This window comes from Nerophis lumbriciformis, linkage group LG04 (assembly GCF_033978685.3).
Source record: "Nerophis lumbriciformis linkage group LG04, RoL_Nlum_v2.1, whole genome shotgun sequence".
Lineage (NCBI taxonomy): Eukaryota > Metazoa > Chordata > Actinopteri > Syngnathiformes > Syngnathidae > Nerophis > Nerophis lumbriciformis.
Genome location: NC_084551.2, coordinates 38,343,093 through 38,367,565, shown reverse-complemented (window position 1 = coordinate 38,367,565; position 24,473 = coordinate 38,343,093). Strand labels below are relative to the sequence as shown.

Here is a 24,473-nt window from a genome sequence, read left to right as displayed (position 1 = left end):
AGTTTTGGGCCAAAATAAAACAAAGACAATAATCTGAAGTTGTCGTAGTTGTATTTTTAAGTTATTATGCCATGATTTTACCCGTCGGGCCCATGTGGGAAGAGATTTTCCTCTATGCGGCCCCTGAGCTAAAATGAGTTTGACACCCCTGGATTAGTCGGAGACCAGTCGTGAAAGTTTGCTTGCCCCTTATACCAATCATGACTTGTTGCACACGTGTTAAAGTCATCAGGCGTTTGCTGAGAGGGGGTTGCTCAGTCCAGGAGAGGAGAGGGTTGGTAGGATTCCATTTTGTTTACATATTGCACCACGTTGGCTAATGTTCAAGATGAGTTCCTGATGGGATCGGCAAACACATTCACGTTGTGCTTGGCTGAGTCTTTCGAGTGGGAAATGCTTTTATTTCCCCTAAATGCGGGGATTACGCAATTGTGAGGAAATTATGTTGTTTTTTTCAGCTAAAGCAAGACGACCTGCTGGTGTCTCAATTTTTTTGGGTTCAGTAGTAGTAGTGGAGTTTCCCAATTGGGAAAGACTTCACCCGAAGCCCATCCTAAAATGGGAGGGGGCAAAGGCAAACACATAAACTCCACTGGCAACATTGCAGTTCAACTTGGTGGAGCACATGGGAGACACATGGTCGCAGAAGTTTTTTCTCAGATGAATTCTGTTACACCGAATCCAAACTTTTTCCAGACTTAAGCATCGGTAGATATCGTTTACTGTGTCCGGCAGACTTTCTATGTCAAAAGAGGTGAAGCCAGAGAGCGTGTCACTGCGTCCTCTGGGAGGAGGAGCAGCAGTCATGGCGACCTCGGAGCAGGAGCCGGTATGCATTTTTGGGACGGGAGACCTGGGACGCTCCCTCGGTCAGCGCCTGCTGCAGACGGACTACAAGGTGGTGTACGGCAGCCGCAGACCTCGCAGCTGCGGCCCGTTGCCTGAAGGCGCTCAGGTAACCCACACACGCACACCAGCGTGTTGGCAGTGTATGCAGTAAAAAAAAAAGTTTTTCAGCTTCCGGAGCAATTTGTTTTCACCCTTTCTATCTTGGTCATTTTCCGTTGAGCAATGTTGCAAAAATCCCGTGGATTTGGAAATATGTGACTTTTTAGAATGACACTCGAAATTTGCAACGCTCTGAAGTTGTTAAAGCAAACAGTCAATTTTAGAATACATTCAATACTCAAATTAAGTTGTTCAAGTTTTCCTTGTGTAGATATTTTTTGGTGTGTTTATTGTATTTATTCATACGTTCTCATATTGTTATATCTTTATTAGAGTCAATAGCCATGCTTTTGTTGTTTAACAAAAGACACAAATTAAAATTCTAATAACAAATAAATCTAATATTTATAAGGAGCAGGGTCACACTATAAAGGGGAACAATTGGAACAAAGTCATTGTTAGAGCCATATACTATTTCTGTCTGTCAAGTTCAGGACGTCACTAAGGGGTTGGCTCAAGGCCAAGTGAAAGTTTACTTGGGGAGGGGCTTTGATCATGCTCAGGTGTTGCTGAGTGGAGGCTGTGCTGAGCTATTATTTGTTTGCTCCCGTTTATTTTCCGTTTTATTACAAATTGAGTTTTATTTTCGTGACTGTATGTTAGTAAACATTTTTGTTAAACTAAAATAATGCTATTTGGTAACAGTAGAAGAGAAATTCAAACACAAATACACATACCGTATTTTTCGGACTATAAGTCGCAGTTTTTTTCATAGTTTGGCCGTGCTCCAGTGCGATTTATATATGTTTTTTTCCTTCTATATTATGCATTTTCGGCAGGTGCGACTTATACTCCGGTGCGACTTATACTCCGAAAAATACGGTAGATGGAATAGAAATTGAAAGAGTAAATGAAACCAAATATCTAGGTATAATGATTGATGATAGATTGAACTGGAAATCTCATGTAAAAAATATACAACATAAAGTAGCAAGAAACACGTCAATAATGAATAAAGCAAAACATTTTCGAGACCAAAAATCACTTCATATCCTCTACTGCTCGCTAGTGTTACCATATCTGAGTTATTGTGTAGAAATATGGGGAAATACCTACAAAAGTACACTTCATTCATTAACGGTGTTACAAAAAAGATCAGTTAGAATAATACATAATGTTGGATATAGAAAACATACAAACCCTTTATTTATTGAATCAAAAATACTGAAATTCCACGACATAGTGAATTTGCAAACAACTAAAATTATACATAAAGCAAACTATAACCTGCTACCCAAGAATATACAACAATTCTTCTCAAAATAAGAGGAGAAATATAATCTTAGAGAAAAATGTAATTTAAAACATTTGTATGCACGTACAACACTTAAGACCTTCAGTATATCTGTATGTGGAATTAAATTATGGAATGGATTAAGCAAAGAAATCAAACAAAGTACTAATATGATCCACTTCAAGAAACTCTTCAAACGTAAAGTGTTTACAAAGTACAAAGAAGAAGAACCATGATAAACATTCTGGATTTATTCCATCCATCCATTATTTAATTCTTAATATAATCTTACTTATCTCATTATATGTAACATGACTCACTTCACCAATTATTATTTATTTATTTATTTTGATTGTGATTACTTATGGAGTATATTGTGACTAAATTGAGAACAGGAAGTAAACAAAAGTTTTAGAAACTGTTATGTAAAAGAAAAGGGGTAGGATTAAATAAGCTCTGCTTTTTCCTACTCCTTTTCGAACATGTTGAAAAGAGAAACTGGGAATTGTGATGTATCATGTTGTATGCTTGCATGTTCGAAATAAACTCAAACTCAACTCAACTCAACTCAACATGGACATAATTCTGGACATCTATTATTAGCTGGCTGCACACGTCTGAACTCGCTTAATTTATATTCGGCAACCAGTAGCAGTAACAGTTTAGGACTTTACCGCTACAGTGATTATGAGTAAAAAGTAGAACTATTACAAGGACTAAGTGATACAATAATTTTAAAAAGTATTAAAGGTAATTGCAATGGATTAAAGCTAGTCCATCCCACTGGCTCAAAATTATATTTTTGTGTGTATTATTTATATTTTTATAAATTATTTTCCAAAAATAACACCAGCCAAAACATATAACAGAGGAAAAATAAAGCAAACAAGACAAAGCAAATAAAACCAAACAAAACAAAACAATCACCCCCCCCCCCCCCCCCCACTCACACGCGTCCATTGGGAGAAGCGTACATGAAGTAGAGAAAATCCAAAATGAAAGGAAATTAAAATAATAATAACATTAAAAAAAAAGTAAAAACTCAAAATGACATTTAAAGGCCTACTGAAATGCGATTTTCTTATTTAAACGTGGATAGCAGGTCCATTCTATGTGTCATACTTGATCATTTCGCGATATTGCCATATTTTTGCTGAAAGGATTTAGTAGAGAACATCGACGATAAAGTTCGCAACTTTTGGTCGCTGATAAAAAAGCCTTGCCTGTACCGGAAGTAGCAGACGAGTAGCGTGACGTCACAGGTTGTGGAGCTCCTCACATCCGCACATTGTTTACAATCATGGCCACCAGCAGCGAGAGCGATTCGGACCGAGAAAGCGACGATTTCCCCATTAATTTGAGCGAGGATGAAAGATTCGTGGATGAGGAAAGTGAGAGTGAAGGACTAGAGGGCAGTGGGAGCGATTCAGATAGGGAAGATGCTGTGAGAGGCGGGTGTGACCTGATATTCAGCTGGGAATGACTAAAACAGTAAATAAACACAAGACATATATATACTTTATTAGCCACAACACAACCAGGCTTATATTTAATATGCCACAAATTAATACCGCATAACAAACACCTCCCCTCTCCCGTCCATATAACCCGCCAATACAACTCAAACACCTGCACAACACACTCAATCCCACAGCCCAAAGTACCGCTCACCTCCCCAAAGTTCATACAGCACATATACAGTATTTCCCCAAAGTCCCCAAAGTTACGTGCGTGAGACTTTTTGAGACTTTTATTAGTAGGTTGCACAGTGAAGTACATATTCCGTACAATTGACCACTAAATGGTAACACCCGAATAAATTTTTCAACTTGTTTAAGTCGGGGTCCACTAAATTGATTCATGATACAGATATATACTATCATATATACTATCATCATAATACAGTCATCACACAAGATAATCATCAGGGTGTATACATTGAATTATTTACATGACATGCACATAGCGGCACGCACGTACGGGCAAGCGATCAAATGTTTGGAAGCGTACTCACGGTACTATGTCTGCGTATCCAACTCAAAGTCCTCCTGGTAAGAGTCTCTGTTGTCCCAGTTCTCCACAGGCCAATGGTAAAGTTTGACTGTCATCTTTCGGGAATGTAAACAATGAAACACCGGCCATGTTTGTGTTGCTGCAGTCGGCCGCAATACACCGCTTCCCGCCTACAGCTTTCTTCTTTGCTGTCTCCATTGTTCATTGAACAAATTGCAAAAGATTCACCAACACAGATGTCCAGAATACTGTGGAATTTTGCGATGAAACAGACGACTTAATAGCTGGCCACCATGCTGTCCCACAATGTCCTCCACAATCCGCGACGTCACGCGCTGACGTCATCATACCGAGACGTTTTCAGCAGGATATGTCGCGCGAAATTTAAAATTGCACTTTAGTAAGCTAACCCGGCCGTATTGGCATGTGTTGCAATGTTAAGATTTCATCATTGATATATAAACTATCAGACTGCGTGGTCGGTAGTAGTGGGTTTCAGTAGGCCTTTAACAACAAATGTATTCATCCCTCGCTACACCATGCTTTAAATATTTGTGGCTTCACCGCATCGTAAATTAAGAAAAACGTATCTTTTTTTAGATAGATAGATAGAATGATAGATGCTTTATTGATCCTGAAGGAAATTCAAGGCTTCTAGCAGCAGTATACAAGAATAAATTAAATTACAAATTAGATTTGTGCAATTTAATGTAGACATGGATATAAATGTACACAAGCAACAGAAAATATTTGCAATTTGGTGCAAGGATAAAGGATTAAGTGTCCAGACAACATTAAAGTGACCAACTAGAGACCGACTTTTCGGACAGCAGTGCAGTTTAGAAGTGAGTAGAAAAAGAAGAAAGAAGAAAAATGAGAAAATGAGTTACTGTGTGCTTTTCCCCTGACGTTACTGTGAGGTGTTGTACAGTCTTATGGCCAGGGGGACTAAAGGGTTCTTGAGCCTGATCGTGGAGCACAATTGTGACAGTAGTCTGCCTGGTGAATGTGGTGTGTAGTGGGTGGTGGGTATTGTCCATGATGGACAGTATTTTGTCCAGAGTCATCCTCTCAACCACCATCAGAAATGTGTCGGTACTAAATTAAGCATTTTCAAGCATAGAAAGGTCCAGAGGTGTGGACTCGAGTCACATGACTTGGACTCGAGTCAGACTCGAGTCATGAATTTGATGACTTTAGACTCGACTTGACAAAATGTAAAAAGACTTGCAACTCGACTTAGACTTTAACATCAATGACTTGTGACTTCACTTGGACTTGAGCCTTTTGAATTGACATGACTTGACATGACTTGCTACTTTCCCCAAAACCCAAAGATGAAAAAGTTATTCGGGAGCGCTCCGTATTTTTCATTGTGTACTTGTCTATCAGCGTTGCGTGTGTCAGCTGGTGTGGTCTCAGTACAACAGCCAATCAAATTAGATCTACTTTGTTTTCATCACACAGCATTCGTCCAATCAAATTGCAGGACAACCAACGAAGAAGACATGTCCAAACCACACGCCAGTGAACAAAAAATGATACCTAAAATAATTTTGTTTGGGTATAAAAATTACGAGGTGGTCAACACAAAACGGTTTGCAGTATGCAACACATGCGGTTCGAAAATTACTGATGGAGAGGCAACAACTTCCAACTTCGTCCGGCATTTGAAGTTGCACAAAGAACGGTAAGTTTTGAATGTAAGATAACGTTTATTGGCTAAGTAACGTGACTTTTATTTGCTGTGTAGTTAAATCAGTGAGGCTGTAAACTCACTGCTAACGTTATAACGTTATTGCAAACACGGGAATCTGTTGCAGTTCACTACCTTATTCATACTTTTTGTTCAATGATTTTTTTAAGCAGGGTTACGTTAGTCAATATATCACACGTACGTTAGACGGCGGTCAGCAGCACCGCGTATTTTAGCCACCTAAAAAAAGACAAAAATAGTAAAATAAAGGTCAGTTAAAATGTATACTATATTATGAATATGTGTACCGTTTTAGCTAGCTTTCTGACATACTGTTGGTTGTTTACCTCAGTGGTCCCCAACCACCGGGCCGCGGGCCGGTACTGGTCCGTGGATCGATTGGTATCGGGCCGCACAAGAAATTTTTTCTTTTTTTAATTAAATCAACATAAAAAACATAAGATACACTTACAAGTAGTGCACCAACCCAAAACAACTCTCTCCCCCCTTTTGTTCTGGGCATTGAACATGAAGACTCTTCCTTTACTGTTCCGAGTGGCCATGAGAGTCTTGGCAGTGCCTGCTTCCAGTGCTCCAGTGGAGCGAGTTTTCAGCCATGGTGGCATCATACTACGCCCCCATCGTGCACAAATGACTGACAGACTCTTGGCTAATTTGGTCTTTTGCAGATGCAATGCAGCATAGGGCCCTGACATATAAAAAGTACAACTTTTTTGTTATGTTCACGTATATGTCATGTTTTTTCAATGTTAACACTTTTGTACAAATAAGTACATTTGCACTTTATTTTTCAATGTGTTTGTTCTGTAAAGGAATGAGTTAATGTTTAAAATGACTGGTTAATAGTGCTATTATAAAGTGCAATGTCAGCACAATTTTCTTTCCTGCAATTTAAAATGCACTTGTTTTAATAAATAAATACAGCGTTTGAAAAGCATACACAATCTGTGTTAATATATTAGTCTGTGGTTAAAAGGACTTGAAAGGACTCGAAACTCAAAATGCAGGACTTAGGACTTGACTTGAGACTTTCCAGTCTTGACTTTGGACTTGACTCGGGGCTTGCCTGTCTTGACTCGGGACTTGACTCGTACTTGAGGGCAAAGACTTGAGACTTACTTGTGACTTGCAAAACAATGACTTGGTCCCACCTCTGGAAACGTCCAAATAAACTAAAAATGTTAATACTACAGTAGTATTGGCCATTAGAAGAGACCAAACAAATCAGAGCACGCTGTTCAGTATTGTGGCCACTGATTGGCTCAGCCTCAGCCAGCATTACTGTATTGGATTTAAAGAGTGTAAAGGTGACTAAAGGGTGTTATTTTATGTCTTAGAGTGCTCTCATAATGTTGAAAAATTTATTTAGAAGGTAGTAAACATGTTTTTATGCTATCGCTATGAAAGTATTTGAATTCTAATTAATAATTCCTATTTCGTGGAAATGTCTGGAGTTAATTAACAGCGGTAATTGTCTGTCTTGCCTCTTGGTGAGGGCGGTCGCATTTTTCTCCGCTCCCTCCTTCCCTGCTTGCTTTCTTCGTTTTGTCTTGTCTGAACTTTTTTGAAGCCTCTTTCTTTGCGCTGTCCTCAAATCTAAACATCAAACATGGATATGATCAGCTGGACTCTCGACGCAATTGACAAAGTCTTTTCGACAAGGAAAAGAGGTTCGGGGGAGCCTGGCTGCCCTGATGGAACCATTGCTGCGGGGTACGTGAGAGACTCCTGGGATAAATGGAGAATCATGTGCCTCTCAATCCTTTCCATCGAGGACGTGGAAGACATCTACCTATTTGGAACTGTGATCGCGGGGCACCTGCTGATTGGGCTGGGCATTGCTCTGGTGTATCGTCAAATTCGGAAGATGATGGCAGCCACTCAAGGAGCCCAACGGCTGTTCATCGCAATGGAAGGATTGGGCCTGGCTGTGGGAACACAGACTGTGGCAATTTCTGATATGAATCGCAAAATGGATCTCATTATGGAGAAGCTTGCTGAGAAGGAGAATTAAATTGAATTTGAGAGAACCAGCACGGACACATAGAGCAGGCAAGTCATTGTTTTGACTGCTCGAAGAAAAACAACATCCTAATCTACGATTTGACTCCCTCAAATGGCCTTGACGCAGGAACAGGCTGTTCTGAAAAACTCCCCCGAGGACTCCTCAACGATGGACGCTTTTGACCTTCCTTTTTTTCAATAACACCTGGTGTCGAACTTTGAGATCGGCCCCAGTCCTCAAAAACATTTCAACATCTCACCCAAGTTAATTGGGCATACATGCATGGACCCGCCCCTTCCCCAATCAACGCCTTCACCACTGCTTAATTCCTCTTCGGGGTTATGGACGGCTGAGTAGTAATATTTTTTTACTCTTCCCCCCCTTTCCCAATAACACCTTTTTCCCACCTTTTTAAGGGGCGCTGTAAGTGGCTGCCCCGTTGGCGGTCCCGTCTTGTCCCCCTGTAACGTATGTTTGCTCTTAGTGGGACTGTGCCGAAAATGAAATTTCAATTCTTATGTGTCTTGTACATGTTAAAGAATGGACAATAATAAAGCATCTTGAATCTTGAATCTTGAATAAACAAGGGACGCCTGTATTTAAAAAAACAGCACGGGCTAGCATAAGTTACCATTGCTTGTTGAAAAATGAGTGTCTATATTTTTCGTAGTTAAAAAATAATTTTTACAAATTTTGTTGTTAGGCCTGAATACAATTACTTGCTTTTGCGACCTGTTACGTGAGTGGGCGTGGCTTACGTGCTCGGAGCAGTTCCGCGGCCTATAGACAAATAACGTTGGCAAGAAAATCACTTCAGATAATAAAAATAATAAAAAGTGATAATGATAGGAAAACAAATTATTAGCAGAAACTTAAACTTTTGTTAAGGTGATATTCATGTAACACAACACAATATATACATAATGTTTTTGTAATATTAATTTTTTTCTATTTAGTGTTGAGCTAATACTACTTTGTAAAAAAAGCCTCTTCTTATGACCAAATAATTTGTTCATATTTATATTTTAATGTTATATAGTGTGTATCCATTTGCAAACACAACAATAAACCTGTGGTAAGATGATGATGTTGTTTTTTTCTTTGTCCTTATCGTGGTTATTGTTTGTCATTGTTTCCAATGCGATGAGCACGTGTGTGTGCTAATATTAAGTTCTGTGTGTGTCATTTAGGCGTTCAGTCATGCTGACGCAGCCCATTTGGCCAGTCTGATCTTTGTGTGCGTACACAGAGAACATTATGACTTCATGGAGACGCTCACCTCACAACTGGAGGGAAAGGTATTTTTTATTTGTTTTGCTTTTCCATATGCAGGGTTGCCCCCGAATAAATTTGGGTCCAAGGCAGAACAAAGATGTTCACACTTTTTTATTCATGTGAAACAATTTTCATACTTTCTTAAATCAAACTACATTTAATTTGTTGCATGTTTTGTACTAGAAACAAATTATGGTAAACACATTTTTAAACAATGATTTTTTTGTGTGCAAAATAACAATATAACCATGGGGGGAGGGGGGTGCACTACCCAGTAGAGTGTTGAATATCTTAAAATATGTTTTGTGGCAATTCCAAGTTTGAACACAGTGGCACATTCCATTATTTTCAGCAGGCTGCATTGCAAAATGATTAACCTTCCTGTCACGCGAAATCCACCCAGGAATGGGGCCATATGAATTTCTTCCCTACTGTATATTGTTATCAATGATGGAGCAGTAAACAGCTACAAATGCATTTGCCTGTAAATGTTGTATGAACAGCCTTTTCATTCATAAATTTACATTTTACATGCGCTTCTTCACACAAAACAGGCCTACACAGCATGTGAGCTGGGTATCGACCCTGTTATATGATATTGACAGCTGCGTCTCAAGAAATGAATATAGAGTAGAAATGACTACATTTCTGGTGTTCCCTTTGGACTGAAAGACCATGGAAAGGCTCAGGAGTGTTGTTGCTTATTTCCTGGTTGGAGGGCAAACCAGTCATTTACAACATTAAATTATTTGACAATCTTTCACAGTTTATCAGATATTACATTTGGGCTTTTTATTGGCTGCCAGCTACAATAAATGCTTGATGGTGTAACGATATGGCAAAGGGCATAGGTGTGATTCACAGCCAGGGATGCGTCAGGTAAACCATTTATGCTATTGACTCCTGACAGGGAAAAGCCGAAAGTGAAATTAAATTGTAAACCTGCTCAGTGGCCTTGTGGTTAGAGTGTCCGCCCTAAAATCGGTAGGTCGTGAGTTCAAACCCCGGCCGAGTCATACCAAAGACTATAAAAATGGGACCCATTACCTCCCTGCTTGGCACTCAGCATCAAGGGTTGGAATTGGGGGTTAAATCACCAAAATGATTCCCGGGCGCGGCCACCGCTGCTGCCCACTGCTCCCCTCACCTCCCAGGGGGTGATCAAGGGTGATGGGTCAAATGCAGAGAATAATTTCGCCACACCTAGTGTGTGTGTGACAATCATTGGTACTTTAACTTTAACTTTAACTTTAACTTCCATACTTACAATTTGCGTATTGCACTTAAGGTGCACGAGTGTGTTCACATTGATAAATAGGGCAACATTTCGTGCACCGACAGTACCTGGTTGTTGTACGCAACACACCACAAATGGCGAGTGTGCAGGGATGAAGCATAACCCCTCTCAATCAGTGCCATTTTACAGAACGGACTTACTTCAGCGTTTTCGATGTTAAATTAATAAAAAGAGAAGAAGAGGACATGGGTAAATATGTGATTGTCAAGTGTGCATTGACACTGTTAAAATGTGCGCCCTCAGGAGCCAATTACACAGTGTACATCAGAGCTACTCAACTACATAATGAATAGGGCCCAAAGGCTCAGGGGCCGGACATCGAAATGTGGATTTTTTTGTCAGAATATGCCTCCACAGGTTATATTCTTTTGAGACTGCATTTACTTAGTTGTTCATTATTCTGCCCTCGCTACTTATTTCCAGCATGTGCAGTGAGACAGATAGTTAACAGCATGAAGAAACAGAAACTCCAGATGTTTTGTTAAGGACTGATGTTCCTTCTTTTGAATTATTTTCCTTCCTCAGTTCAATTTCTTTACACTTCTTTCTTCATTTAGGTTTGTAAGACTGAAAGTATAAACATGAAATACATTTTACAAAAGTATAACATCTATTGTGTTTTTGACATAAATAATGTCTATTGTTTACATTTCATAAAAAATAGAAGGTAAAGCGTTAATACATTCACACAATAAATTACAGATGTTTACACATATAGAAATTAAACGACATCGACAGCCTTTGACTGGTCAAATTTAGCGCTAAATGTATTAAACAAGCTTTTCTTGCCAGAGAGTTACTCAGTCAAGAAACAACAACACCACCACAAATTCAAAAGACATCACAAGTCAGCAATTTCAATACAAAACAAACTAAATATCTTAATGCACAATATCTACTTACAAAGATTTGACCAAGGTTTGTGATGAAGCTAACATGGGAATTTCTTTGTTGTTGCTGCTTGTAAACGGTCCGACAGGAAACAATGACTGCAAAACATTCGTACCTTTTGTCCAGTCGCTGTTAAAAGTCAGATTTTCGCGATTTATTGAAGATTTTTTTCAGGGATGATAGTGCCGTTTTTGGTTTTTAATAAATAGTCTTCCTCTACTCACCCCACTGCTGCTTCATTGTGACACGTATGCCTTGCTGTTGCCCCCTGTGGGGTGGCGGGAGTAATGCACACATGACCAACCTTAGTTTGAAGGGTTTCATCAAGCCTATTTGGGTGCTGATGTGGCTGTGAGTTCAATTGGCGTTGTGTACTTAAAATATATTGAAGTGTAAGAGTGGACGTATGCAAACTAAAACATGGTCATTTAGTAGGACTAAATAGGCTCTGCTTCTGCCTACTTCTTTTTCGGACATGCTGAATTGTGTTAGTGATGTCCGTCAATGTAGCAAATATCAACCTATTGACGAGAAGGGTACAAACTTACATTTGCGACTATACATGCGTTTTCTACCCAAAGGTTGTGTCATATTTTATGAATTGTAGCTCTTTTTATTTGCTTATTTTCCACCCTACTCTTGGCCCAAAGGTGTTGGTGGATGTCAGCAACAACCCAGAGAAGAATCTGTACCCGGAGGCCAACGCTGCATATCTGCAGAGGTGAGCGTCGCTGAAGCATGCAGCTTTAACACAAGGCCGTCTTATGTTTGGATGGCCAGCAATGTTTGCTTTCCAGACTGCTTCCTGGATGTCAAGTGGTGAAAGGCTTTAACACCTTGTCTGCCTGGACTCTGCAGAATGGACCCTCGGATGCCAGTAGACAGGTACAAGCCACCCTCTGCTTGGGAAAAGCGCTTATCATAAACTGATTTTCCTGCGCCATGATAGAATGGTAACCAAGTTGAGTTAACGCAATTTATCGGATTTTAATCCAATAATATTCCACGGTCACAGTGGAGTGAAAAGCCTTTGGCAAGTCAGTGATGTGTTCAGGCAGATGGGGGGGGGGGGTGCTGACCAACAAGTTAAAAATAATGGTCTGTGTCGAACTGGAAAGAATCTCAGTCCAAATTGTATTATTAACTTGTTTTGAAGTTTGGATCAAACCAATTCCACGCGACAGCGGCCAAATCTGAGGAGTCTTTGCTGCGAGAGCCACGTCTGATGTATCCTTGAATCAATTAACTCAAAGTCACTCTTGGATCTGACCGTCCAAGACCACGTTTCGCTTTCTCGCTCTGTACTACCAAATGGCAGCATATGTTGGTATTTGTTGTCTTAGTCTAATCGTTTGAACGTTCCCAGAGGACTGTGAAAGCACATATGTGTGCGTGCGTATGTGTGTGTGTGTGTGTGTGTGTGTGTGTGTTGGTATATTTGGAACACCGTTACCAATTGTTGTTAATTTATTGGCTTTCTTCAACAAAATAAGAACAATTTCCTCCTTGAAGATTCGTCAAGTATTTTAATTGTATGTACTCCCGAGAGACGAAAATACATTTTCATAATTAAATCACAGAATATTACACACTGGCAAGCACACCAATGCCTAATGAGATCCGATAAAAGGGCTGTATCAAAAATCTGCATTTACAAAAACAATATTCCTCAGTTTTGATCAATAAAATAAATAATAGGAATTGTTTTGAGACTGATAATTATAATGTTTAGAATGTTAGGAATAAATACAGGAGTACAAAACAGGACAACACTGAGTGACTACAAACACAATAGAAGATGCATTACTTACTTTCTCTAATACAATCTATATTATCCAAACTAATATAAACATAGCAATTAAGAAAGTAAATAATATATCATAAATATTACCTTAATAGATAACAAATACAAATCAGGGTACATTTTTAGACACTGTGGTCTTCATTAGATATTAATAAATTATTGAATTCATGATGTATGATATCAAACATAGTATTTAGTATTTAGTACTTATATTATATGTATTAAGTAATAATAATGAATACATTTTGGGGTTAATAATACTAGACATCATGGTAGTTTTGTTAAGTAATAATAAATGAAAACATTTAGTAAATAATATCAGACACTGGCATTATTTAAGAAATAATAATAATTGAATGATTTCAGGATAAAATATATATCAGACATTATGGTAGTATTCATTAGGTAATACTAAATTAAAACATTTAGGGTAAATTATATCAAACACTGATGATATTCATTGAATAATAAAATATTGCATTCAGGATAAATGACATTAGACCTTATGGTAGTATTTATTAAGTACAAATAAATGTATCAATGTAGGCTAAATAATATCAGAGACTGGTAATATTCATTAATAAATAAATACATTCAGGATAAATGACATCAGATATTATATTAGTATTTATTAAATACATGAATTAATTTATGGTAGATAATATTAAACACTAGTTATATTCAATAAATATTAAATAAATAGATTTAGGATAAATTGTGGTAGTATTTATTAAGTATTAATAAAATAATACGTTTAGGGGAAAGGTAATCAGATAATATGATATTATTTATTAAGTAACAATACCTAAATTCATTTTGGGTATATGATAATAAGTAATAATAAATTAATATATTTAGGATTAAAAAACAAACACTGGTGATATTTATATTTAGTAAAATGCAAATACATTTAGGTTAAATAATATCAGACAGTACGATAGTATTTATCAAATAATGATAAGTGAATAAATTAAAGATAAATGATATCAGACAGATAGTTCTCAGCATTTGCTTCATATATATACTTTATATGTTGGTACTGTTTCTCAAACTGAGTCATTAGTGTATTTTTGTTCAATTAATTGTCAAAAGCTAAGAAACACAACAAAACATGTAAACAGTCAAATTCAATTCAAATTTATCTGGTGATCGTGTGTTTTTTTATTTCTCTATAAAATCCTTTTTTTGTATACAGTGTGATTGAAAAATTGATAGCAAATAATCAATTTTGTAAAATTATAATATTTGGGATATGTTTTGTGTGCAATGATTTTAAGAAAGGGTTTAGTGTTAAAGTAAAAAATCTTCAAAAAAGCTTTAGACTTAGATTTAGACAAACTTTATTGATCCACAAGGGAAATGGTTCCACACAGTAGCTCAGTTACAAAAGATGAAAAGGGTAAGGATGGAAAGGATAATGCAGGTATAAAGTATACTAAAAATGTACCATAGTAGCAATATAACATATATGTCATATGTACGTATTATATATACAGTATATAATATATACTGATATATTATATTATATGATATTTTATTTATTATTAATTTATTTACATCCAAACAGTGTATTAATAACCTTGCTATATTACTCTAGCATCCCAGCTTGCCTTGCAACAGAATTTTGTACATAGTTGTTCAAATGAAGCTTTACCCATTTATTATAAATGAATGATTTCAGGTCTACCTGTGTGGGAACAGTGCAGAGGCAAAGCAGGCTGTTGCAGAGGTGGCCACCAAGATGGGTCTCACAGTTCTGGACAGGGGGTCTCTGTCTGCAGCCAGAGAGCTGGAGGACATTCCTCTGCAGCTCTTCCCAGAGTGGAGGCTGCCCCTCCAGATCACCGTCGGCCTCTTGGCCTTCTTCTTCTTCTATCTGCTTATCAGAGACGTCGTCTACGCATACGTGGATCAAGGGAAAGACATTTCTTTCAGAATCATGGTGTCCCTGGCCAACAAGGTGAATATTTTCACATTAAAAACAAAGTACAGTAGCTTTCATGTGGACCATCTTGTAACTGAAGTGTGTATCTTCCAGGTGTTTCCCATCGTGTCACTCATCATGTTGTCCTTGTGTTACCTGCCTGGTGTTATCGCTGCCTTCCTTCAGATGTACAGAGGAACTAAGTACAGGTGAGTGAGACATTTTATCTATAGGGTGTTATAATTAGAAACAATTATACAGGTGCATGTGTGTGACTGTTTCAGACGCTTCCCAGATTGGCTGGACCGATGGATGCTGTGCAGGAAGCAGTTGGGACTGTTGGCACTCGCCTTGGCCTTTCTGCATGTGCTCTACACTCTCATCATCCCAATAAGGTGCTTCATAAATGGATTCACATTTTCATCTTAAAATATTGGAAATTTTTCGCCCCTTTATATTGACATTGAACTTTTTTGTTTTGTTGGAGGAACAAACAAAAACAAAACGGTGATTTGGTGTCATGATATTTAAGTATTTATATAAGTATGTATCGATATTTTGTTTCTTTAGTCTTATTTTAAAATTTAGACTTTTTTTAAATTAATTTTTTTGTGTTGTGTTCTTTGTATACATCGCTCCTTTTAATCACTAAAAAAAGGCTATTTATTTATTGTTTGTTTCACACTCTATTCTTATCCTTTAACATTTAACATTTTAAAACATGTTAATATAACTGCCCTTCCAATACATACTAATTATTTTGTCCACATTTGATAGACAACCAAATATGTTTAAAATATTTATTGAATTTTGTCTTTTTTTCAATTTAAAAAAATATATATTTTGAATAGTATTTTTTTCTAATTTCTTTCATAAGTCAAAAAGTGATCAATTTATTATGTTATGTTCTTTATTTTGTTTTTTCCCTCATTCAAGTTGAGTATTCAAACGCTGTTGCCATTTTTTATTTATTGATGATTAAGTTATTTTTAATTTTTACATTGGTGCTAGTGTAAAAAAAAAAACACTTGAATATCTTAATTGTTTTTCCACATTCAATTCAATTTGTTTACCGGTACTTGTTCGTTATACTATTTTTTCAAATATATATATGAATATATGTATGTTTTGAAAAAATATATCACTCTTTAATCAACACAGTAGTAAATACTATGATCAATGTTAATTAAAAACTACATGTGGGATATAAATAATAATGGAAGTATAATTGTTTGTATGTAGTATATCATTGGTACGAAGGTTTAGCACGTGTACTAAATAATACTGAAGTATAGTACTGAATAATCTCGCCACACCTAGTGTGTGTGTGACAATCATTGGTACTTTAACTTTAACTTTAACTTTTACAAGGATATTTCACATGCCTTTACTGTGTATATAATTGAACAGTGTTTATGTTGTGTACAAGGTGTATTTATAATGTGTTGTGCAAAGGGAATTTCATATTTTTTGGCAGCTCATCTTGTATTTGACATTGTTTATAGGGCTAGGCGCAATTTGTGTTCAACTTCAGCCTAAACCCTTTCCGTCTGCAACATATTCATTTTATGAATGTACAACTGTTTGTTTATGTAAAACTGTTTGTTTATTTTTATAACCACTGACCGAAAAAATGATAAACTAAACTAAACTATGTATGTATGCATGTATATATATATATATATATATATATATATATATATATATATATATATATATTAAAATTTAAATCTTATTTTCTATTTATCATTTTTTAATACTTGGTTCTTTATTCTTATTCCTTACTTTTTTCCTCACTGGAAAAACTGTCAATGTGTTGTTTCACATCCTTCAGTCTTCCTTATCCCTATTATAAATTGGTAACACACTATGAAAGCATGGAAAGGGGCCAGTATTACATAAATGATTCCTCTGCAAGTGTGATCATGTGATCTTTATTCATGCAACTTTTTTGTTACTGAATGAGGTCACATTCATTGCGTGAGGAAGAAAACAAATATGTTTAAATACAATCTATGTATACATGTTGCTGGTGCATTATCTTGACAGAGTTGACTGACTTAGCCTTCCTAACTTTCACAGATATTATGTGAGATACAGGATTTCGGACTTCATTGTCACACAGGTAAGAAATGTTGACGTTTAGTTACGTTGAAGTAAAAATTACAACACATTTATACATCGAGATGATTTTGTATCACCCCTGTTTGTGCTGTTGTCTTAATAAGATCAAGCAGAACCAAACGTCAGAGTTCGACAGCACTATAGCCTGGAGAACTGACTCTTACTACTCTGTGGGCATTCTGGGGTTCGGCCTGTACATCTTACTAGGAATAACATCTCTTCCGTCAGTTAGCAACGCTCTCAGCTGGAGGGAATTCAGCTTCATACAGGTAGTCACTCAGTATTGTTTGTGTGTGTGCGTGTGTTTGTTGACTCTGAATACAAAGGTCCAGTGTACTGAGTGTAGACACATTGCGCAAGCCTTGGGCAAAATCCCTGCATCCTGTTTATCTTAAACACTGCCAGTCAGAACTGAACCAGGATTTTTACCACTGAAGCGTTCAAGATGTTATTTCACTCACAAGCCCACCAACAGACTTGTCATTATGCAACTGTCTGTGGCAGCGTGTGTGCGTTTATGTGTGTGTGTACACGTGTGTGTGTGTGTAATGACACAATCCTATATTATGACCCGAGCTTTTCAGCTCAGGTCAGTTGTAAGATTTTCTCATGATGAAAACATAGTTACACTTTATCAAACACACTGACTCATGCACAAATTAGAGCTTTAAAAGACACTAATTACAATTATTTTATTTTGTTTTGGCACATTTGGTGATTTTTAAAATATGTGCTAAAATATGTCTAGTGTATTTATATTTAATTTTTCAAAGTTACTATATTATTAATATTTCCTTCAAACACACTAGTTAATATTTAACTTGTTAAAACATGTTAATATTCATAAAAATAAAATAAAAAAACATCCCTTCAATTTCATACTAATTATTTTGTCCACATTTGATAGATAACCAAATATTTTTTTAAAATATTTATTAAATGTTGTCTTTGTTTCTATTTTTTTTTTTTAAATATATTTTGAATAATATTTTTTCCAATTTCTTTCATAAGTGAAAAAGCGATCAATTTATTGTTTTTATGTCCTTTAATTTGTTTTCCCCCTCATTCAAGATGAGTATTTCAACGATGTTGCCATTTTTTTAAATTGATGATTACGTTGTTTTTTTTTAATTTTTACATTTGGGCTAATGTAAAAAAAAAATACTTGAATATCTTAATTGTGTTTCCCACATTCAATTCCTTAATGTGTTTACTTGTTATGTATACTATTTATTCAAATATATATATATATATATATATATATATATATATATATATATATATATATATATATATATATATATATATATGTGTATACATTTTTATTTAAATTAGAAGGAATTTGAAGGAAACAATAATATTGTAATATTAAATATAAATACACTGGACATATTTTTAACACAGGATATTTTATATAAAAAACTTTTGAAAAAATCACCAAATGTGCGACAAATAAAAAAAACAACCTCTAATTCGTGTCTTTTATTATTACAGCGTTATGCAAGCGATTAATCACCAAAAAAATATCGCATTAATCATGTATTAGCGTAAATTAATGACACAGTTTATTTTGATCGCGGGTGCTCCTTTACCTGATTGTGAATGTTTACCTGAAAGGCTGCAGAGGTTGTTGTAGGGCCAGTGATCAGGTCAGTGCATATATCAATGCAGAGATGATTGGAATGACTTTAGATAAATCTGTTAATAAGTTTTGAGCAAATAAATGCATATATATAACAATAAAGTGCATTCAATTAAAACGTAAAAAAATGTTTTTCTGTATGACATTCGGACAAAATTGTGTTTGTATCAAAACGCTGGGGTCTTGTTTGAGTCAATTTAAATGATGCAAGCAGGTAATTGATTTACAGTGATTAATCGTGAATAATCAAAATTGGAATTGGGTGATTGATATGATTTGTTTTAAAATATCGTTTGACTGCACTAAAGATTGTACAATTATTTCCCGATTGGCTGGGATAAATAAGTTTACAATCCTATGGTATTTTTGGTATATTTTATTTTTATTGTACTCATCTTTTATATTCATTAAACATGTTTTCAGTTTTATTGTATTGCCACTGATCTGTGACATCTGTTTTAATAATAAAGTGTTTTTGATATCTTTTAGTATTTCAGACGGTTCAAGTTATTACTTTTTATGAACTTTTTTTTGTTAAATCTTTGATTCCTTTAGTTTCTGTGTTGGCGGCCTCCAGGGTTTTTAAAATCAATTCTTTACTTTAGACAGTTTTGCCTTCTTGACAGCTTTTTGATTCCAGCCGTCAGCTCCAAAGGCTTTGTGGGTGTTTGTCTATTATCAAACTTTGTGCCACCACGTCAGTATGAAAAGTCCTAAACGATTTTTGATTGACCAGAAGATTGTCAGTCAGGCATGTCAGGCAACCACTTAAGTTAAATCAAGCCTGTTTCTTTACCCTACAAAGTGCTACAATTTGCCCTAAAATACTGGCCTTTTATTTTGAAATGCAAAATACTTCACAGCCTTTTGTGGCCCACAGAGTTGGCAGTCGTTCTGCACAAAGGCACTGAATGTGAAAAACAGACTAGCACATTGTTGGATGTTTCAGTCACATTACTGCGACGCTACATGAGCCAGCTTGGACACAGGCTCGCACCTTTTAAAAAAATTGTTAGCCGCAACTAGACTGATGATTCCCCAAATTCATCCGTGCTTGAAATAATTAAAAAGGCCCACTTGGTATCCGCTTGAAAAGTTTGCCTGCAGGTAATACTTCACTATTGTGTGCTACAAATGTGTTGTGTGCTGACACTATTGCGCTTGGTGTGGAAAATCAAGGAAATATATTATATTAATGAGCTACAGATTTTTTTTTTAATGGGCTTAGTAATGAGGACTTTACATTGCAGGCGCAGGGTTGATAAACACATGTCCACATGCCTTAATTAGAACTAATATTTATAAAGTGCAGTTGGCTGCATTTTCTTACCCTGGTGGACCTTTTCCTGGATCTTAATGCATTACAAACATAATCAGACCCACTATATGAGAAGGAAATCATTCATAAATGTAACTGGGTCATACAGTATGAAGCTCATGCTCTCATTCCACAGCCTTTCTTTACTTTTACTCCAGCAAAAATTAGAGCAGTTTAAATGTTAAGTTATTCATCAAATATAAAATCCGAGGAATACATTACCCTTGGTTACTGGCTTGGACATCAAACACCATATTTAATTCCATTATCTACTATGTTATTACTTAATCTACTAAATATTGTATTTATTTAGCCATGATGCGATGTTTCTGTGAGGTTATTCATTATTTATTTATATATATCAAATCTTATTTTTTGATTTTATTTATTTAGGTTTCGCTGTAATTCTTTTAATTAATTTTATTTCCAATGTATTAATTTTAATGTATTTTATTTTATTTATTTATTTTTTTATTGTTTTAAGGATCTGAAAGAGGAAAACACTGCATCATGGCATCAATTATATGAGAGAGAAAAACATCGCTTTGGGTCAGGCCCTTAAAATAAAGAAGAGAGTGGATAACGTGTAGAATGGATGCGATGGAGCAAAGCACACTCGTCAAAGATGTGATTGCTACCGGGCAGCGCATGACACCCAGATGTAGCTGCAGCACACAGTAGCATCAGGGGTTTTTCTTTCTGCAACCAAAGAGGGTGGAGGGGGGTTTGGGATCCCGCTGTATGAAGAAATGACACAACACCACAACTCCATCATCATCATCATAACGTTCACCAACAAGAAATACAAAATAGCATTGCTGAAGCAGAGAAGCAAACGGAAAGGAACAGCAACATGAGCATCTGAAGAGTGAAACAGTCTTGTAATGGGGAAGCTCGAAGAGACATTCTGATTAGGGCCCCAATTTAGCTATGGGCGGATCTGCATGTGACTACACGTATGATATATTGAAAGGGAATTGTATCTAAATATGACACAAAATCAAATATTAAAATATGTCTCTTGAAAAACTGCCATGAGGTGGCGACTTGTCCAGGGTGTACCCTTGCTTCCGCCCGAATGCAGCTAAGATAGGCTCCAGCACCCCCTGCAACCCCGAAAGGGACAAGCGGTAGAAAATGGATGGATGGATGGGTGTCTTGAAAAAAAAGTGCATTATACTTAGTATGTGTACCATTCACATTTGAACCAATATGGTACCAATTCCTGCTACCTGGGTATAGATACCGGTACTCAACAGTACCAATTTTTGGTACTTTTGTGTGTTAAGAAATATTAATTGCTTTTGTTTATATGTATATATTCTAAATATTTGTAACAAATACAATTTTTATTGCATAATTTAAAAATAAGCTGATTATGATGTCCAGTTCTTTGTTTTATTATGACATTTCTGAGTCTCAATTACAGTTGCAAGTCAAAAATGTTAGATGGCAGTAGAGTATAGTTTATTATTTTATATATTATTTACTCTTTGCTCTCGAGTCTTTTGTTGTGCCCAACAAAGTGTTATTATTGTAATTATTAGGGATGTCCGATAATGGCTTTTTGCCGATATCCGATATTCCGATATTGTCCAACTCTTTAATTACCGATACCGATATCAACCGATACCGATATCAACCGATATATGCAGTCGTGGAATTAACACATTATTATGCCTAATTTGGACAACCAGGTATGGTGAAGATAAGGTACTTTTTAACATTTTTTTTTATAAAATAAGATAAATAAATTAAAAACAGGGGCAGCACGGTGGGAGAGGGGTTAGTGCATCTGCCTCACAATACGAAGGTCCTGAGTAGTCTTGGGTTCAATCCCGTGCTCGGGATCTTTCTGTGTGGAGTTTGCATGTTCTCCCCGTGACTGCGTGGGTTCCCTCCGGGTACTCCGGCTTCCTCCCACTTCCAAAGACATGCACCTGGGGATAAGTTGATTGGGAACACTAAATTGGCCCTAGTGTGTGAATGTGAGTGTGAATGTTGTCTGTCTATCTGTGTTGGCCCTGCGATGAGGTGGCGACGTGTCCAGGGTGTACCCCGCCTTCCGCCCGATTGTAGCTGAGATAGGCTCCAGCGCCCCCCGCGACCCCGAAGGGAATAAGCTGTAGCAAATGGATGGATGGATGGAAATTAAAAACATTTTCTTGAATAAAAAAGAAAGTAAAACAATATAAAAACAGTTACATAGAAACTAGTAATTAATAAAATTAGTAAAATTAACTGTTAAAGGTTAGTACTATTAGTGGACCAGCAGCACGCACAATCATGTGTGCTTACGGACTGCATCCCTTGCAGACTGTATTGATATATATTGATGTATAATGTAGGAACCAGAATATTAATAACAGAAAGAAACAACCCTTTTGTGTGAATGAGTGTAAATGGGGGAGGGAGTATTTTTGGGTTAGTGCACTAATTGTAAGTGTATCTTGTGTTTTTTATGTTGATTTAATTAAAAATAAAAAAAATAAAAACGATACCGATAATTAAAAAAACGATACCGATAATTTCCGATATTACATTTTAACGCATTTATCGGTGTTTGATCGTGACATCTATCTTACTTGTAGTTTTCAGTAACACATTTGGAAGTGTTGAAATCGCCATGTAAAATCACTAATGCTAATCAGTAGCATGTCAATAGTAAAGCCAATGTATATTAGCATCAAGCTAGCACATTTTTGGAAAAGTGGAGCCTTACTTTACTTACATTTGAGACATTTTTGGGTCATTATCTTTGTTGGCATTAAAAACTGCAACATTACCTAAGGGTAGTTTGGCTGAGTCCGCTCTCAGTGCTGCTGGAGTGATCGCCAAGCGCCAAAGTGCAAAGAGTTCGCAACCGGGCGTGCCGTTACGCCCAACTCAGGTACAGTAGCATGACATCAATAGATTTGACATGAATCGGTGCCCGGTAGAACCAGCGGGATTCGATTGGTGCCAAAAAAGTACCGGATTCGGTACCTGTCCCTACTTAGTAGCTTGCTGAACCATTAATTAAAATATATATATATCCCCACTTCTGTGTTGGTGACATCCCACTTCCTTGTTTTCCAGTCAAAGTTGGGTCACATGACTTTGCTCCTCTGCACCCTCCACACCTACCTGTACGGCTGGGACAGGTTCCTTCGCCCCTCCATGTACAAGTGGTACACTCCAGCGGGCTACATGCTCAGTCTGCTGGTGCCCACTGTGGTGCTGACGCTGAAGCTGCTCCTCCTCTTGCCTTGCGTGGACCGCAGCCTCACCCGCATCCGCCGTGGTTGGGAAAGGACCGACCTGGACGAGGAAAAAACTCTTTTGGCGTAGAAAACATGAACACCACAACAAACATGTTGTTATTTTTCTATTGTGATTGTACTATAAACTGCATGTGTTAATAAACTCATAATCTAGTGCTGCTTTTAGTTTGTCGTGATCATAGTCGTGATGACAGTGGACAGAAGTATCTTACAAGCTACAGCACCAGTCGCTCTTTACTCAGTAGCTTTCAAAAGGGTAAAATAATAAAATAATTTTGTACAGTTGAACCTTGGTTGTCATTAGCAATTTGTCTCATAAGGTCAGACGGGGACCGAATTTTACACACACACATACGCACACTCGGTATGTTTACACACGTTAAAACATGAACTGAGTCTAGCTTTTTAAAACACATACAAAAAAACCCTGGACAACACACTTATCAGAATCAGCTCATTTGTAAATATTACTTTGAAAATTAACTTTTAACACACAAAAATACCGAAAATTGGTGCAGTTCAGTACCAGTACCATATCCCAAGTGGATAATTATCTGTTACGGCTCAGGCTCCTGCCAACGCCGCTCATCCGTCTGTGCGCACCTCAGGACACGCCCACGGGTGCGCACATCCAGGGACGCGCCGTGCGCGTCCCCGCCCTGCAGCAGCCACCAGCTGCAATCACTCGCTGGCAATCTTCACACCTGGAACTGATGAGGGCGAGCTGGTTAAAAGACCAGTGGACCCTAGGATCGGCGCGGGAACTTAGTTTTCTCATGGTGTACCATAAGCAACAAGCTTCATGCTCTCTATTCGTGTTTCCTCTCCGTGCCTTGATTTGTCCCTTGTCTTCTCCCGTGTCCCCGCAGTACCCTTCGTCACCTGGAAAGTGAGCTGTGCGTCTCACTTTTCCCTGGATCTCCCTCTGGACTCTGACTGCCTCCTTCGTTCCTAGACC

The 24,473-nt window shown here is 37.1% G+C and overlaps 1 protein-coding gene across 1 annotated transcript; it reads left to right on the top strand.

The window, feature by feature from the left end:
- Positions 1-615: 615 nt before the first annotated feature.
- LOC133601541 (metalloreductase STEAP4-like) lies at positions 616-23,803 on the top strand. The gene is made up of 10 exons (XM_061954643.2): positions 616-955; positions 9,168-9,275; positions 12,091-12,161; positions 12,238-12,325; positions 14,926-15,204; positions 15,283-15,377; positions 15,453-15,563; positions 17,251-17,293; positions 17,397-17,561; positions 23,331-23,803. Exons 1-10 carry the CDS (start codon positions 743-745, stop codon positions 23,580-23,582), a joined length of 1,425 nt encoding a protein of 474 aa, XP_061810627.2. The 5' UTR covers positions 616-742; the 3' UTR covers positions 23,583-23,803.
- The last annotated feature ends 670 nt before the right edge of the window (positions 23,804-24,473 follow it).